The 17,161-nt window shown below is 36.8% G+C and overlaps 1 protein-coding gene across 1 annotated transcript; it reads left to right on the top strand.

The window, feature by feature from the left end:
• Positions 1-201: 201 nt before the first annotated feature.
• LOC121366509 lies at positions 202-16,824 on the top strand (the record flags this gene model as incomplete). Its single annotated transcript, XM_041490928.1, has 10 exons — positions 202-345; positions 3,202-3,345; positions 5,126-5,272; positions 7,988-8,084; positions 8,519-8,592; positions 9,524-9,942; positions 14,781-14,868; positions 15,185-15,261; positions 15,799-15,835; positions 16,727-16,824. Coding segments are annotated over 10 exons (1,325 nt in total), but the record flags the coding sequence as incomplete, so codon positions are not given.
• Positions 16,825-17,161: the final 337 nt, after the last annotated feature.

Here is a 17,161-nt window from a genome sequence, read left to right as displayed (position 1 = left end):
ATATTGCTTAAGCAAAAGCGCAAGGATATATGTTTGTTTTAACCACGATAAAGCACCCCACAAAAACCCACAACAAACAACAATCAAAGATAATGTTAACACAACATGAAAGTATTGTTCTATTAGCGTCATCGTTACGCCAATCTGAATCAGACAAATGACGATTCGTATTAATATTTTAAAAAATATATTACCTGCCAGAATGCGACAAGGGACTGTATGGCGGTAATTGTGTCTTTAACTGCACAAGAAGACACTGTCTGAATAAAGCTGCAAGCTGTGATCACGAGACTGGTTCATGTGGAGGAGAGTGTGAGGAATCCTGGATAGGAGAAGACTGTACAGGTAACTGGTAACGTGAAGTTTCTTTTCATTAATGACACTAGTGACTGGTTCATGTAGAGGAGAGTGTGAGGAATCCTGGATAGGAGAAGACTGTACAGGTAACTGGTAACGTGAAGTTTCTTTTCATTAATGACACTAGTGACTCATTCATGTGGAGGAGAGTGTGAGGAATCCTGGATAGGAGCAGACTGTACAGGTAACAGGTAACGTGAAGTTTCTTTTCATTAATGACACTAGTGACTGGTTCATGTAGAGGAGAGTGTGAGGAATCCTGGATAGGAGAAGACTGTACAGGTAACTGGTAACGTGAAGTTTCTTTTGATTAATGACACTAGTGACTCATTCATGTGGAGGAGAGTGTGAGGAATCCTGGATAGGAGAAGACTGTACAGGTAACAGGTAACGTGAAGTTTCTTTTCATTAATGACACTAGTGACTGGTTCATGTAGAGGAGAGTGTGAGGAATCCTGGATAGGAGAAGACTGTACAGGTAACTGGTAATGTGAAGGTTTTTTTCATTAATGACACTAGTGACTGGTTCATGTGGAGGAGAGTGTGAGGAATCCTGGATAGGAGAAGACTGTACAGGTAACTGGTAACGTGAAGTTTCTTTTCATTAATGACACTAGTGACTCATTCATGTGGAGGAGAGTGTGAGGAATCCTGGATAGGAGAAGACTGTACAGGTAACAGGTAACGTGAAGTTTCTTTTCTTTAATGACACTAGTGACTGGTTCATGTAGAGGAGAGTGTGAGGAATCCTGGATAGGAGAAGACTGTACAGGTAACTGGTAACGTGAAGGTTTTTTCATTAATGACACTAGTGACTGGTTAATGTGGAGGAGAGTGTGAGGAATCCTGGATAGGAGAAGACTATACAGGTAACTGGTAACGTGAAGTTTCTTTTCATTAATGACACTAGTGACTCATTCATGTGGAGGAGAGTGTGAGGAATCCTGGATAGGAGAAGACTGTACAGGTAACAGGTAACGTGAAGTTTCTTTTCATTAATGACACTAGTGACTGGTTCATGTAGAGGAGAGTGTGAGGAATCCTGGATAGGAGAAGACTGTACAGGTAACTGGTAACGTGAAGTTTCTTTTCATTAATGACACTAGTGACTCATTCATGTGGAGGAGAGTGTGAGGAATCCTGGATAGGAGAAGACTGTACAGGTAACAGGTAACGTGAAGTTTCTTTTCATTAATGACACTAGTGACTGGTTCATGTAGAGGAGAGTGTGAGGAATCCTGGATAGGAGAAGACTGTACAGGTAACTGGTAACGTGAAGTTTCTTTTCATTAATGACACTAGTGACTCATTCATGTGGAGGAGAGTGTGAGGAATCCTGGATAGGAGAAGACTGTACAGGTAACAGGTAACGTGAAGTTTCTTTTCATTAATGACACTAGTGACTGGTTCATGTGGAGGAGAGTGTGAGGAATCCTGGATAGGAGGAGACTGTACAGGTAACTGGTAACGTGAAGTTTGTTTTCATTAATGATACTAGTGACTGGTTCATGTGGAGGAGAGTGTGAGGAATCCTGGATAGGAGAAGACTGTACAGGTAACTGGCAACGTGAAGTTTCTTTTCATTAATGACACTAGTGACTGGTTCATGTGGAGGAGAGTGTGAGGAATCCTGGATAGGAGAAGACTTTACAGGTAACTGGTAACGTGAAGTTTCTTGTCATTAATGACACTAGTGACTGGTTCATGTGTAGGAGAGTGTGAGGAATCCTGGATAGGAGAAGACTGTACAGGTAACTGGTAACGTGAAGTGTCATTTCATTAATGACACTAGTGACTGGTTCATGTGGAGGAGAGTGTGAGGAATCCTGGATAGGAGAAGACTGTACAGGTAACTAATAACGTGAAGTTTCTTTTCATTAATGACACTAGAAAACATTGAATAATTAATTATCGGATATCAAATATTTGATAACTTTATCAATAAAGTCTACATTAAAACTGTTTTGTTTAACTACACAACTAGAGCATATTAATTAGATCATCATCATCTACTGGATGTCAAACATGGTAAATAATATTTTATTTGAACCTTTCCACAAACTGGACAGCACATATTACGATCTTTGATACACAGGTTTTGTGGCACTGTTTGCGACCGAAAAAGTCCGCACGTCATGTATGCGTTCTACAGACTAAGCTAGATCCCACCCCACTGCAAAATGTGTCCTAATTTACTGTTACCCACAGTTTTATTTTCTGTCTTGTTAAATATTCAGATATTTGATACCAATTCTCCAAATAATAAAACAAAGTTCTGGCTTTATTGTGCCGACGTTATGCGAGTCCTGTTAAATTTGAATCGTTAAAACTACAAGTTTTTCTTTTGTAACGTATGGCAAAGGTTGTGATATGTCTTTGTGATGGCAGCCATGACTTTGTCAAACCAGTCCTTTTGAAGAGATATTCTTTTAGAATGCAATAACAATGTTGTTGTTAATATGTATGAACAAAGAATATTAATATTGTTTCATGTAGTTATATACAATGAGCAAATTATTTAAATATCTAAAGCCTCAATTGCAAATTTCAAAAGTAGATGTATGATACAATTTTAAGAACAGCAACAGCATCACGAAGGAATCTCCTAGGATTTTACCAATATTTTCTGAACTGAATCATGTACATGTGTAGAAAATTAAATATATTGATTCAACGCTACATACAGGGAATGTTTTATTTAACGACGCACTCAACACATTTTATTTACGGTTATATGGCGTCGGAAGCTACATACAGTGTCTGATGTCTTAGTAAAGTATTGGCACTGGGAGTCAATTATTTGCTCTGCATCTATTAATATTTCCATATGTTTACATTCCACAGGGTGTGGTGGGAAATATGGCAGAGATTGTAGCTATTCATGCAGTGAACGAAAGTGTAGAGACCCCTCTGTGCCGTGTGATCCCGTCACAGGATCTTGTAATGGAGGATGTCTGGACGGTTGGCAAGGGGAAACGTGCAATACCAGTAAGTACCTGTTTCTAAAAAACAATAAAAAACATTTATTTCGTAGAACTTTAATGTCATCTATAATGGGAAACTCTATAAGGGTGTATACTACCAAATCAAATCCCATAGACGAAAATAGTAACATATGTGGCAAAACAAATACCTGCAGCATAAAAATCGACAAAGTGAATTAAAAAAAAGTGGGTCAAGCTGCTAATTTCAGAGATAACTACCTTAGTTCCGCACACTATTTGAGTGCCATTTTTTACAGGTACCCCATACATGTTTCAAGCACAAGGCTACTTGACACAGTGGTACTAGATAAAATAAAATTGCATATATGTTTTGCCCATATGAAACTGGGTTTTTTTGCACATCCAACACACTCATATTTATCACCAATCACAGGAATTGTGGTATTAACTGCTCTTACAAAAGTTAGGTGCACCTCGAACTTTGACCTAGCAGGAAGTTATTTGCTGTAGTGCTGCCGTAAAAGAAATTTTTCATATAAACAGTTATTTTAAGTCATGCATTCTAGCTGCGTTTCCAACTTCACAGTAAGTTGCTGCGAGATAACCTAACTATGTTAACAATCCTCCTCAACTGGGAGCAGGGTATGGCCTAATATGAACTGTCCTGGGTTTGCTGCCATTTTAACATGTTTCCGATTAATAAATCTGTTTTACGAATACAATTATATATTATTGTACGTGTCTTTTTGTAGAATATCGGTATCAGTATACCTAATGTGTTTTTGGGTCATCCTAAAGTAACTTACGACTCAATCCTAATATATTGTTCGTACATACGAGCAAAATCTTTTAATATATATTATACATTCTATTAAAATGGTATTTACTTCAAAGAGGGCTCTGTTAAACATGATACAACAGTAGCTAACTCGAGACTATATTTTGAAGTCTGACAAATTGCAGGGTTATTATCCCACAATACCCCCATCAGTATAGCCAAGGGCAGCGTACTTGAAGTGAATAAGATACAATGCTACAATTAAATGAAGAATGAACAAATGCAAAACAATCATATCATGTATGTTAGTAAGAGATACACATGTGATATTTATCGTCTCTTCACATTGTGGAATATGCCTTTTGAGAGATCATGACATCTGATCAGGTGATCGACTGTGTCAGACAGTACCACTTCATGTAAAAATGTGTGCACATGATTCTTTCGATTTATATTTCTAAAGCGGAAAAACACTTGCTGTCAATTATTTACCTACTGCTAGCAGCATAATTTAACAAAATATATATTTATTTTAGCCTTGAATATGTTTATAATATTGTGTGTGTAGACGTCATTGATAGCTGTGGCGTAGGAACATAAAGTTTCATTAATAAATAGCTAAATGAAGAGACCATAAGATGAAGTAATTTTGCCAAATGACGTCATCTGGTAAGCCACATAATTTTCCCGGTCTTTAATCTGTGCATTTTCATGTCTTGTTTAGTTATTTTTGAAGTCATTATGTGCGATTTGTGTTCATTGAGTTGTAGTGTAATAACTAAAATACTATACTTATTTGCTTGTGATGTACGATTGAAAACACACTCGTTATAATATAAACGGTCTCACACGGAAACTCATTTAGTACCGGTATTCTCTATATATCATATCACCACCAGCAGCAGATAATTTCACGCCATCATTGTTTACATTTGCCGTTTATTTTACCACATAAATAACATAATGTATATCTTATAGCCTGTATTACCTATGGTACAACTATCTCGATTGTAATTCTCTATATGTTATATATTATATCATGCAGAATGCAATTGGACATATGGTAAACATTGCGGCTTTTCGTGTAATGAAAGACACTGCAAAGACAAAACGCAATGTGATCACGTGACAGGATCGTGCAATGGACCGTGTGTTTCTGGTTGGCAAGGAGATTCTTGCAGTGCGATTGCCAGTAAGTCTAAAGATAAGTCAATGAATTCAGTTATCTCACGGGTGGGGGGGGGGGGGCAAAACTGTGGTGAACCAAAGTGTTTAGGGGGTTCAGATTATGCTACACCGGTAAATACAATATCCTCCAAAATAGCATACAGTGACCACTGATGTAATTAAACACTTTAAATAAATAGTATACAGTTTTAAACAAGATTAAGTACTCTAATAATACATTTCAGCTACATTTATGTAAATTACACACTTAGTTATTTTTTAGAAATGGTCTTTTATCTTTAGAAAATCTAATCAGCTAATATCCTATGCTGTCTGAATGCATTTATTGTGTTCAGTGATCAGATGCTGGTACATTTGTCAAGTTTATTGCATGCAATGTGCCAAAATAATCCATAATTCATATTCATTGGTCATTACTAATACCATCCTTCCAATCAAGAAATACTACACTGAGGTCTCAAAGACACTGGCACATGATTACACTTGTCAACAGTTATCACTGGAAACTGAAAAATATGGTGCAAGTACCTCTTGCTAGGATTTATATCAGCATTTTGTGCCAAAATCTTCATTTTCAAAGTTGTCAACACAAAACATATTATGGTGTATACCTAAGTAACATCTGTAGGATATATTCATATTAATATGCATTTATATGGGCTGTTTTACCTTTTACCAAGTGGCTACATGTCTAATACAGTAAATGAAGTAGATTCAGTAAATATAGCAGGTCAAAATTGAATCTGAGGCTTATCATATCTAATTTTCCCTCAAATTAGTGTATAAAAATTTGGTGCAAATGGCCCCAATTGTGTGACTTTCACCATCCCTCTGACACATTTCTAATAAGGTACCACGAATTCAGTCACCATATCTTTAATAAGCCTCCAATTATCATATGTAAAATGCACAATTTTACAGATACAGATTTAAAAAAAAAAAAAAAAAACTTTGAATTTAAGTTTAATATTTCATTAAAAAATGAAGTAAAATCTAATGATTGATTTTTTGTTCTTTAAATATTTCAAAATCTTTCCAAGATAACACTTGGTAGATAGAACATATGTAGAAAAAAAAGAAGCTATTTATTGCATGAACAAATTCCAACATTTAATAAATTTGTTACATTTTGAAGTTGGTGTCCCTCAAATTTCCATTGCTAAAATTGGCCATGGCAAGGCACTGTGGTAGGTGTTTTAACACAGCCTCTATATACTCTCATTTTAAAGGTACTTACTGAGAATTGCTTTAATATGTATATCATTGGAATGCATTAGTGTGGGTCAGCTTTTAGGGGGAAAAGTGGACTGATAGGCCTCAGATTACAGTTATCTTCCCATTTGGTTGTCCAAAATCCGGAAATTTGTCCGTGCATGTAGTCTGCTGTTTGACTGTGATTGTTTCACGACAGACAGCCATGAAGTGGCAACTATTTGACTGATGCAATAGGGGAGAGCATGTAGTTTGTAAACATGTGTAACATGTTGACATTGAAGACTTGTTTGTGGTAATTCCGGCCCATGCAAAAGTAGTGCCTTTTGTGTAAAATGGGTGTACTCCAGCCAAGTTTAGAGGGTGTGTTTATTTAAACCAATATGCTGGGAGAAACAGCTGGACAACAGGGGTTGTCCTTTTCAGGGTATTTGTCCCCCAGGCAGGCAAAGGTACATACAAAATACAAAGATCCAAGGGCCTGCTGATATTAACAAGAATGTTATAGCCACTAAAGCTATATAGAAACATATAGCGAACTTAATTGTGGTCTGTGGCCTGATGCAGTCCCCAAAAAGGTAAACTTTGGTGTCTGGAGTGTGTGTGTGTTTGGGTTTGTTTTGGGGGTTTTGTTGGGTTTTTTCCAAAATGCAGAAAGATTAATTTCATTAACCTTTTTGTTGAAATATAATAGTTGTAATAATCCTATGCAATAATCTGCATTGGAACCACCTTAACTCAGTATTTTGACTCTTCTAAAACAGTTTGTAATATACTGTTGTCTTACTGATTTTAGAATGGAATAATTCTTCCCATTTTGATTCGACCCGTATAATGCTAGGTTTAGTTGATAAAATATAGTAATAGGTTATACAGTCCTTTTTGATTGAAAACAGTTTTGTCATAACATTAGACTGTGGTTGAAGACTGTCCAGTTGTCTAAGATAGTTTTAATTGTTTGAACAATGCCATGATAAATTAGAAAAGATAGTTCAGTATCAAACGTGTCATAGATTTCAAACAATGTATGAAGTTTACCACTAGTGTTAAAAAGTTTGTAATCTGTGAAATACATTTTTGATGCGAAATAGAAAGGCTTTATAAATATTATGGTTATAAAATATCAGTTCTTTCAAACACTTGAAAGCAAAGTTCTTTCAAATACTTAAAGGCAAAGTTCTTTCAAACACTTGAATGCAAAGTTCTTTTAAACTATTGAAGGCAAAGTGGAATGTGAAATGTGCAAGAGCATTGAACGTTATCAGACAACCTCTCCTAAATATGTGATTTACTTTGCCTGCCAAACATGTTGGGTAGGGTTTTCTAAAACACGCTAAGCTGTTAAAATCTGGAACTGTCGATAAAACAAGATTCTTCCCTTCGTAAACCCTTGACATTGATAATCTTAACAGTAAAATGTGCATTGCGTTTGGTGGATCATGTAGATTGATATTTAAAAAACAGTGTGGCATTATGATAATGATTGTTTTGTTTAAATCAATTGCAGATACTGACTCTGGGAAAGATGTATTAATCATTGCTAGCATTGTTGTTACTGTTGCTGTCGTGATCATCGTGGTCGTTATCGTCGTGGTGTTTGTCAGGTGATCAGATGTTTCATAATACACTATAGACACCCTAGCTAGTTGGACTGTCTGTCCAGGACAGTGCGTTAGTGAATAGTTTTTAGTGGTTAATGAGAAGGAAGATGGTGTAGTGGTCTTACACCTACCGACCAAATCGTTAAACTTGCTCTAGGTTTGAGCCAGTACCAGGAACTAAACCCAGAACCTATCAGTCTTTAGTACGATGGCTTAACAACAACACCATCGAGCCAGGTGGGTAAAATGTGACGTCATTGACTGTCAAATGTCATGCAGATTAGTACGGTAGGTTCGAATCCCGCCGGTATACATTTTGCACTCTTATTGCAAGTACTGTGGAAACAAGAATATCTTAATGTCGTAGTGTGGTCGTAGCTACTTTGACACCAAGCTTAAATTCTGATTCTAATTCTGTGTTTTTGTTTTTGCTACAGATGGAGGAGGAGGCGAATATGGAAAGATAATTCCCACGAAACACTTGTTTTGGGAAGACCTTCGAGAAACTCGGGTACGATTTCTCATTACTTCACACTATTTATCAGTTTTAGACTTGCTTCAAACTACTGAATTTAAATTGTGTCAACCATCTTTAACTTTTAGCGAGCGGACTAAATACATTGTAATTTTCATAAAAGCAAACTTTCTAAAAGAAAAATACTTATATAATTTAATAACCTACATGTATACATTGTTTGACTAATACCATCAAATGACATTAATATTTCGATGCATCACCAGCTATTTGATGTTAGATATTTTGTAATTTTTACATGTGTTTTTTTAAAGGAAACCCACTATATTTTTCAGTGGAAACAAGGACTATTTTATATAATTTTGTTCACAGATAAAAATATACCACGGCTTTTGATATGCCAGTCACGTGGTACTGGTTTTAACAGGAAATACAGCAAATAATAGGTCAGCTGTGAGGTTTGATCAGGCTGGAAAACTAATTTTCTGCTATGTGAAGACAAGTCTATCTTCAAAATATTCCCATTCTTTCACATAATATCTGAAAGGATAGAAAAGGGATAACATTTAACGAAACCTGTTGTTCGTCTAACTGATAAGCTCTTATTTCCTGTCCAGAGAAAGACAGGAACACATGTGGGACAGTCCATACCACTGCTTGTGATGTACCGATGATAGAACACTTGTTGGGATGGGTGAAAATAGAGTCCATACATGGTGATTCATCCTATGACCCATCGTGTCTCGGGCGGATGCTCTTCCACTGCAGACAGTTCTGCCGGTGGGGGTCCAGACTGTGGGGAGTGAAGATTTATTGAAAAAAATGCCATGCCTTCCCGGAAAATACATTTTGAAAAAGAAAATATGATTCGAGAAGGTACATTTTGACACCCAACCACAACCCCTCGTCTGCACACACGTCTGCCGTGAGCTATACCTCGCCTTTAATGTAATTAAATATGTTTCAGACAAACCTCACGAAACTGGAGAATCAAATGTCTATGTCAATGTTGGCATGACGTCGACGTTGAAGGAACAGCCCATAGGACACCAACCAGACCATGTCCACGTGGTTGCTGTGCAGCAAAGAGTAAAGGCTCATAATGAAAAAGCAAAGGGAAATAAAAAGGACAAAGCTAAGGGAGGTAACACATACTGTAACGTGAAGATAAGCGACCAAGATGATGCAGATATTACTGATGCCGTCGCCATTATAGAAGCAGACCATAAGAGCGATGAAGGTCAGACAGGAAATGACGTTGATGAACATGATGCATATTATAATAAGACAGCCACTTTACCGGAAGCAGGGTTTAACATGTCGGAGCTTGAAACTGTAATTCAGCGAATCAGGAACCAACGCGGAGGATTTGAAGCAGAGTTCTTGGTATGACATCCACAAACACAAATAATAGAAAACGTTTTTTTTTTTATAAACTAATAATAATTTAAAAATTATATATATACTTTTAGATTGAAATAATGTATTACAAATTATACCGATTTTGTCATGCAGAAGCCCTTGTCGGTATTAATTAACTGTGTGGTGGCTGAATTGATGACAGGTCATTAACCCACCCATTGTTTCAATTAAAACTGGTATTGCAGACGTGTTCAAAGTAACGCCTTATGCCGAGGTCCCTTTGTGCACTAACTGTTTGATTGTATCACGGTTCATCTAACAGATACCATGACACTAGCTGTATTTGAAATATCATTACCGATAGCCACTCAACAAACAACATAAAGAAAGGATTGCATGGCTATTGTTGCGATTCCCCCATTCATCTATAGTTTATTCCATGTACATAATTAATCCGAAGGTTGTAATAACCAACTGCGTAAGCGCAGCAATTGTTAGTCCTGTTCAGTGGTTTTCCATTTGACATTTGATGGCTCACCAGTTCGAGGGAAATATAGCAAATAACATAGCGGGACCGATAATTTAGTTCGAGTGAAGGCTTATAGTCAAACCTGGACGCGTTTGACCCACCAGCAGTTAATATAAGTAGTGCAAGAGCATTAGGGTTTGGGGTGGGGGAAAAAATGTAGAAAGCAAATTTTTTCAAGAAACATTCCTGAAACCTCCCTGATCACATATCTGATGAGTGCCCAAAAATCCTCTTTGGGCATTTTGCATAATTAACCTAATTTGCATATTAATGAGCAAATGGCCCAAAAGTCAGAAAATGGATCAAACAGCTCACAGTATCATCAACCACTACCTTGAATTGAGTAAAAATACTTGAGTTTAATAATATTTTATTAAAACTTTTAGTATTTATGGGCCTTACAGACCAATCAGAACATTGCAAATACCTCCTAAATTTCATAATTTGCATGCAAAATGGCCAAAATAAGACAAATTATATACTATTGCTATTGGTGCATCTAATTTTTTTTCAGAGAAATGTGGGACAGTTTCTGAGCTTTTGCACTGCAATGTGTGCAGGAATGTGAATATTCAAGAATATGATATGATTAGCATAATTGTGTCATTCAAAAATAAATAATTTAAAGGAAAATGAGAGATGACGATCCACATCACAAAATAACATAACTGAACTTGATCATCAAATTCTTAGATATCTTTTATGGAAATTTTGTTATGACTGATTAAAGTTAAATCCTGATAGTGATTGCGAATCTTTATTTACTGTCATCATAATTGACTGGTATTGAATTTTCACATGTTTGGCAACAACACGATGAACACACTGCAGTGCAGAAGAGTCCAGCTTTTCGACATTTGCCTTGCAACCGCAGCTGACAATCTTGAGCACCTTATCTGGAACAGCAGCACGATCTGTTGATATGGGAGACAACACTCTGTGGCTCCCATCTCCATTCTGTGGCTGAAATGTCCGAATTGCCTAGCCAGCCCTGGACAGTGAGGTACGTTCGATACGAATGGAACTTGGCTGCTGCAGAAGTTGGAGGCAGACATTTTAGCTGAAAGCTATCAGAGGTTACCGACTTGCGGCTTACTCTTTGCATGTAACTCGGGTGTCTCTGTTGGTCCAGTGTGGTGGCTTTCTTTGCACCATACAGTCTGAGCAGCAACTTTTTACCAGCTGCAGCAATCTCATCATGGCTAGCATCTATCTTATTGAACACATTCAATATGGTCCAGTCCTCTTTTATGTCCTAAAGTGCAGAAATTTCGTTCTGCTTTCCTATGTTATAAGGTGCTGGCACGGTGTCGCAACCAGTGATGGCATCTGCCAGAAGGATATGTGACTTCACATTAGGAGAGAGGGCATCCTGGATTTTGTATATCGAGTAAACAGTATTTGGTTTGGTGGTGGCCTGCATGCTGATGTTCAATTCCTTTGTCACTGAATGAGTAAGGATAACCATCAAGTCTGTGCCAACAAGAACAACCGACTGCCTAGTTTGTGCATTTGTCATAGCCACTTGACAAATCAAGTAATCAGCATTACCTTCACTTTGATAACAGGTGACATGTTTCTGCTCAAAAACATTCTTAAAGAAAGGTATAAGTTGAGCCTTGTTTTTCTGGTTGTTCAGAAAAGTTGTTTGACAGTGACTGGTGCATCAAGGCTGACAATAATGTCTGGTGGTGTAATACGGCTAGCTGGACGATCTTGCTCACATGTTTTGGTGTTGGCACTAGTGTCAGTGTGGCCATCAAAAACTAATGACGAATTTTGTGCATACATTTTGAGAACGAAGTCTACATAGCTGTTGCAAACTCCAGCATCCTTACAATCCTTAAATGGCTACCAGGAGAAGCTGAGGCTGCAGCAGTAACAGGCTTTTCCAGTATGTGTGCTAACACACGTTTTATATTCTTGCGCATAATACCCTTTACAAACAATGCTGTGGGCTGTTTGCTGAATTCAAACTCCAGATTTTTTGCCATTTTTGCACGATCAGTTATTACACATGTAACTCTCATGAAAAGCAGTGTTGGAGTCAGTTCAATATCTTTCCCTCGTACAACCTCAGCATTGCGTGACATGCAAATGGAAACAACCCTGTCCTTTCTTTGGAGTTTCATGTCTGCATAATTGTTTCCAGAAAGGGCCTCTGCTGCTGATTGCCCAATGGTAAATGTTTCATCTGCATTAGCATTCTTGGCTGCCACTACACATGTTGAAATTGAGACAAGACCATCAACAGTTTCAAAACCAAATGGGGAATGGGACTTGAGCCAGCTTAGCTGTCACGAACACTAGCACTGGCACTTTAATCGAAGTGTTGATCAGATGTATGTGTATGCACTTCACAGACATTCTCCAATGCTTTGCAAACTGGAATGCACTTCAGCAGGACATGCACTAGTTTGGCCTTTGCACTCGGGGGTAATGCCTCTTCCATGGGCTAGACCTCCAGGAGCTTTTATCTTTCTCATTAATTCCTCCTCAATGATTTGATCTGTGAAGTGTCCACTCCAGAAGTTGTTAGAAAGGCTAACAGTGAAGAAGCCCTCAGTGGTAAGTTTTTGGTACTGGCTAGGATCCGTGATCTCTGGGAGCTTGTATATGGCTTCAACATACCGGCGAGCAGACCGTTCATACGCAAAATGGCCAGCAGCATGGAAAATTGAGATCATTTTTATGATGACATACACATGTAGATCCCAGTGACCTGTCCTTTCGGCATAAATGACAATTCTAAGTATATGTATGAGTATCAGGTAATTGATCCACAGTTCCCCAGTACGACTCTTTGCTGGGAGGCTCTTGTTCATGGTTTCGAGGGCATCAGAGAATTTATGGAGATCATCTTCCTCAAGTACACTGGAGGTGTGACAGATGCCTCCTAAAAGCGATCTGTTGATGTCAAGTAAATGTTTTGCATTTAATGTATCTGCTGAACCTGATATCTGAATTATGTGTGTCAGGGCTGCTGATGTGAGAAAGTGGCCTGTGAGCATGTGTTCTATGGAATTTGAAGCATAAACTGTTTCCCAGAGATCCTCAAGCCCGCTACCTTTCATTATGAATCCAATGGATCCCATGTAGGTCATTGCAAGATGGAAGCTACCTAGCCTGATGATGATGCTATCTAATTCTGGATGGCCGATTTCCTCCAACTGCCTGCAATTTATGCATATTATCTTTGAAGTACAACAATGTGATTGATCCGACAAAAACTGAAATTAAAATGGATGTATGCATACATTTTCACTTATTACTAAAACATCAAAATATTGTTAGAAATAATAGTCTTATGGAGGCAGAAAGTGCAATTTACAATTTTCCCCGAATTTCCCTAATTAATATGCAAATTAAGTAAATTATGCAAAATGCCCAAAGAGGATTTTTTGGGGACTCATCAAATATGTAATTGGGGATGAGTCAAGAATGTTTCCTGAAAAAATCAGCTTTCTACATTTTTTTTCCCAACCCCATATATATAAACTGGCTAATGTTCTTGTACTATAAGGGTTTACCAAACACAAATCTCGGGACTTCGTTTTTGGTTCGAGTGTTTCTGTGTGTTAAAACCCTTCCGAGGTCGAGCCAACGAGATTCTACTGTATACAAAATAAGTGTGTGTGTGTGTGTGTGTGTCTGTGTGTGTGTGTGTGTGTGTGTGTGTGTGTGTGTGTGTTTTAAATTCAAATTATCACTTATTATACATTCTTGATTTTGCATTATATACATAGTCGGAAAAGAAAACATATTGAAGAGGTCCACTTTGCGAAAGGCAATGGAACATGATTAGTTAAATGTGAGAATACATACAAATACTGGTTTTAGTATATTTAATAGTATTACAATAGATATGAAGAAAAAAAATTCCCAGCTACCTATGATAAAACATAAGTATCTAGTATTTTGTAATAGAGTGAGTTGGTAGCATTAGGGGGTCAGTATTTCTCTGTGGTTGACAACAAGCTTACTTACATTCTGTTAAACATAATTATTTACCAAACATAGCCGCCTAAAGTCATGCCTGGTATCTCTCATCGATACGGTTGCCAGAACATACTAATCCTTACAAACCTTTCTGATTTGTTTTGTTCATGATCATTTTGTTTACGAATACATTGATAATATTATTATGACTCTCTCAAATGATAACAAAACAGACATTGTGATATTCTGGTTTGAAAAAATTGTAATTCAGTAACATGAACGATGGTTTGAGATTGTTTGTTTTAATTAGTCTGCTTAGGGAAGTTTAAGTTGCAACGCTTTCTCTAACATAGCTATACCCATGATCATATGTTCTGTTAACGTGTGATTTCAGAAACTACCTAGTGGATTCAAGCATCCCTATGCAGAGTCACAGAAACCCCAACATAAAGGGAAGAACAGATTTGTTGGCTACTACCCATGTAAGTCAATTACATTTTGGTGTATTTAAGGATTGTCTTTTTTTGGCTATTATTGAGAAGCTTTGGATGGTGCTTTCCTTGATACGTATTGATGGGGTGGATTAATAAAGCGACATATTTATTTAGTTTATTCATTCTTTCAATTTTTCATTATTTTGTATAAGCACTTACATTGATATGTATTAAACTATGTTGTTTCATTTTAATGTCTCTTTTAGTGTCTTTTTAGAATAGAGTGTGATGGGAATTATATATACAAAACAAAACATTTTTATATCTTCATACTTTTTTTCTCTTTTCATGATTAATTTTTCAGATGACAACAACCGCGTGGTTTTGTCCAAACTACCCAATTACCCTGATTCTGACTACATCAACGCAAGTCATGTGGACGTGAGCATATAACTAGCACATATAGTGAAACCTCTGTATAACTGTCATCCAAAATTTCGACGTACTATGCCATTCATGAACAAGCTATCTTTATACAGATGTTCGACAGACGCATTTGTCTATGGTTGTCTAATATGCCTTATATATGTGATTATTTTATAAATTGTTGCTTGTTTATAGCATTGTGTTGTATGCACTATATAATTATATACATGCATTTTATATACATTGTTAAGATGGGCTTAAGATGTTATCCAATAATTGATATTTTGATAGACAAAATAATAATAATAATAATAATAATAATAATGAACTTGAAACTGAATAATGTAAAAGAAAGGAGATTGTAAAATAATGATTGGTTACAGAAATATGAGGTTGTAATAAAAAAATAATAATAAAGGTTACGTTGAATCATTCTGTATTATACTGAAGAGAAATCGTGAGGACAGTTTTTAGGAGATAGACGCGTGTGTAAATGTAGCTTAATTTATGTACGTCAATGTATTGTTTTATGTTTCTGCTTCATATTTCCAGGCCTATAACACGAAGGATTATTTCATTGCAGCTCAAGGTATGATTATAAAATACATTTTTATTTTGTGTCAAATACATATTAGCGATCATTTGGTATGAAACTACTGATCGTTCGACATGAAATACGTTAGTGTCAGTGTTTTCCATGGAAGCCATTGGTGAGAATTGTCAGAAGACTTATCATAGAATGCTGTTTCATATAACCAGTAAAATCCTCTAATTCCATTTGAACTAGAATCTATATTCCAGGTACAACTGTGCTTGAAACATGTGCTTCGTTCTAGAAATTTAGGATGATATTGTGTTTCTGTGAAACTAAGCCAGTTATAGTCGCTTTTCCTTATATCTAAAACTGGCAGCATACCCACTCCATTATCTTTTATTTCTTTTAAATTTAACATGAACCCTTAACAGCACAATTCTAAAATTCCGGGTACCTACCATCGTTCCATAGACATTGTGTGTGCCCATGGCATACACGTCAACACCTGAACTGTATATGGATATGTGAAATAATATTCATCTGTCCATATTAAAAATATTTTAGTTTCTTGTGTCGATGATCCATAAGAAAACCTGCTACTTTTTATGCTCTGTAGACAAAACTGTTATCGTGATCGAAATTGTATCTTGCACAATGCAGAGTCGAAGAGATATTCTCAGTGATGTGATTGTTTTCACGAATCGCTTCCACGTGCTTTGTCTACAAGAGGGCTGCCACTCCCCAGGACACGGATTGAAAATCTGCACAAAACTAATGTTTTAATAATAGTTATTGATGGTTAAATATTTAATGTCAAAATATCCTATACCATTGAGACGATACTCAACACTGACTGTACATATCATTCATGACTCATCATTTTAAAAATCAGTTATTTTAAAAATATTATACCAAGTCAAAGCCCTAGTTTGTGTGATATTTCAGCACCGAGAGAAGGAACTGTTGTTGACTTCTGGAGGATGATCTGGGAACAAGACTGTGGACAAATTATAATGCTTACAAACTTCATGGAAGCCGGAAAGGTAGGTACTATGCATGGATTTAGGCAGGGGACATAGGGCCCAGGCCACTTAATTTTCTTCATCAAGTAATTAATTGTTCCTTCGTAATAGGTAAGGAGTATTGCTTATTACAATAACAATATTATGATAATTCTGAAATACAAAATCGTAATACATGATCGTGGCATTATCTCTGGACAATGCAGAGTCGAATGGACATTTGGCAAAATAGTGGTTGATTCCATGAATCTCTTTCCAGTGTCTTGTTTCTAGGAGGACATCCATTCCCAAGAAGATATTTTATAAAGGGTTGATCCCACTTGCACCGCCACACAGAAGACTGTCACTCAGACTAATT

Source organism: Gigantopelta aegis, unplaced genomic scaffold (assembly GCF_016097555.1).
Source record: "Gigantopelta aegis isolate Gae_Host unplaced genomic scaffold, Gae_host_genome ctg5985_pilon_pilon:::debris, whole genome shotgun sequence".
Taxonomy (NCBI): Eukaryota; Metazoa; Mollusca; class Gastropoda; order Neomphalida; family Peltospiridae; genus Gigantopelta; species Gigantopelta aegis.
Note: the sequence above shows the minus strand (reverse complement) of the source record. Positions and strands in the feature narration are given on the sequence as shown.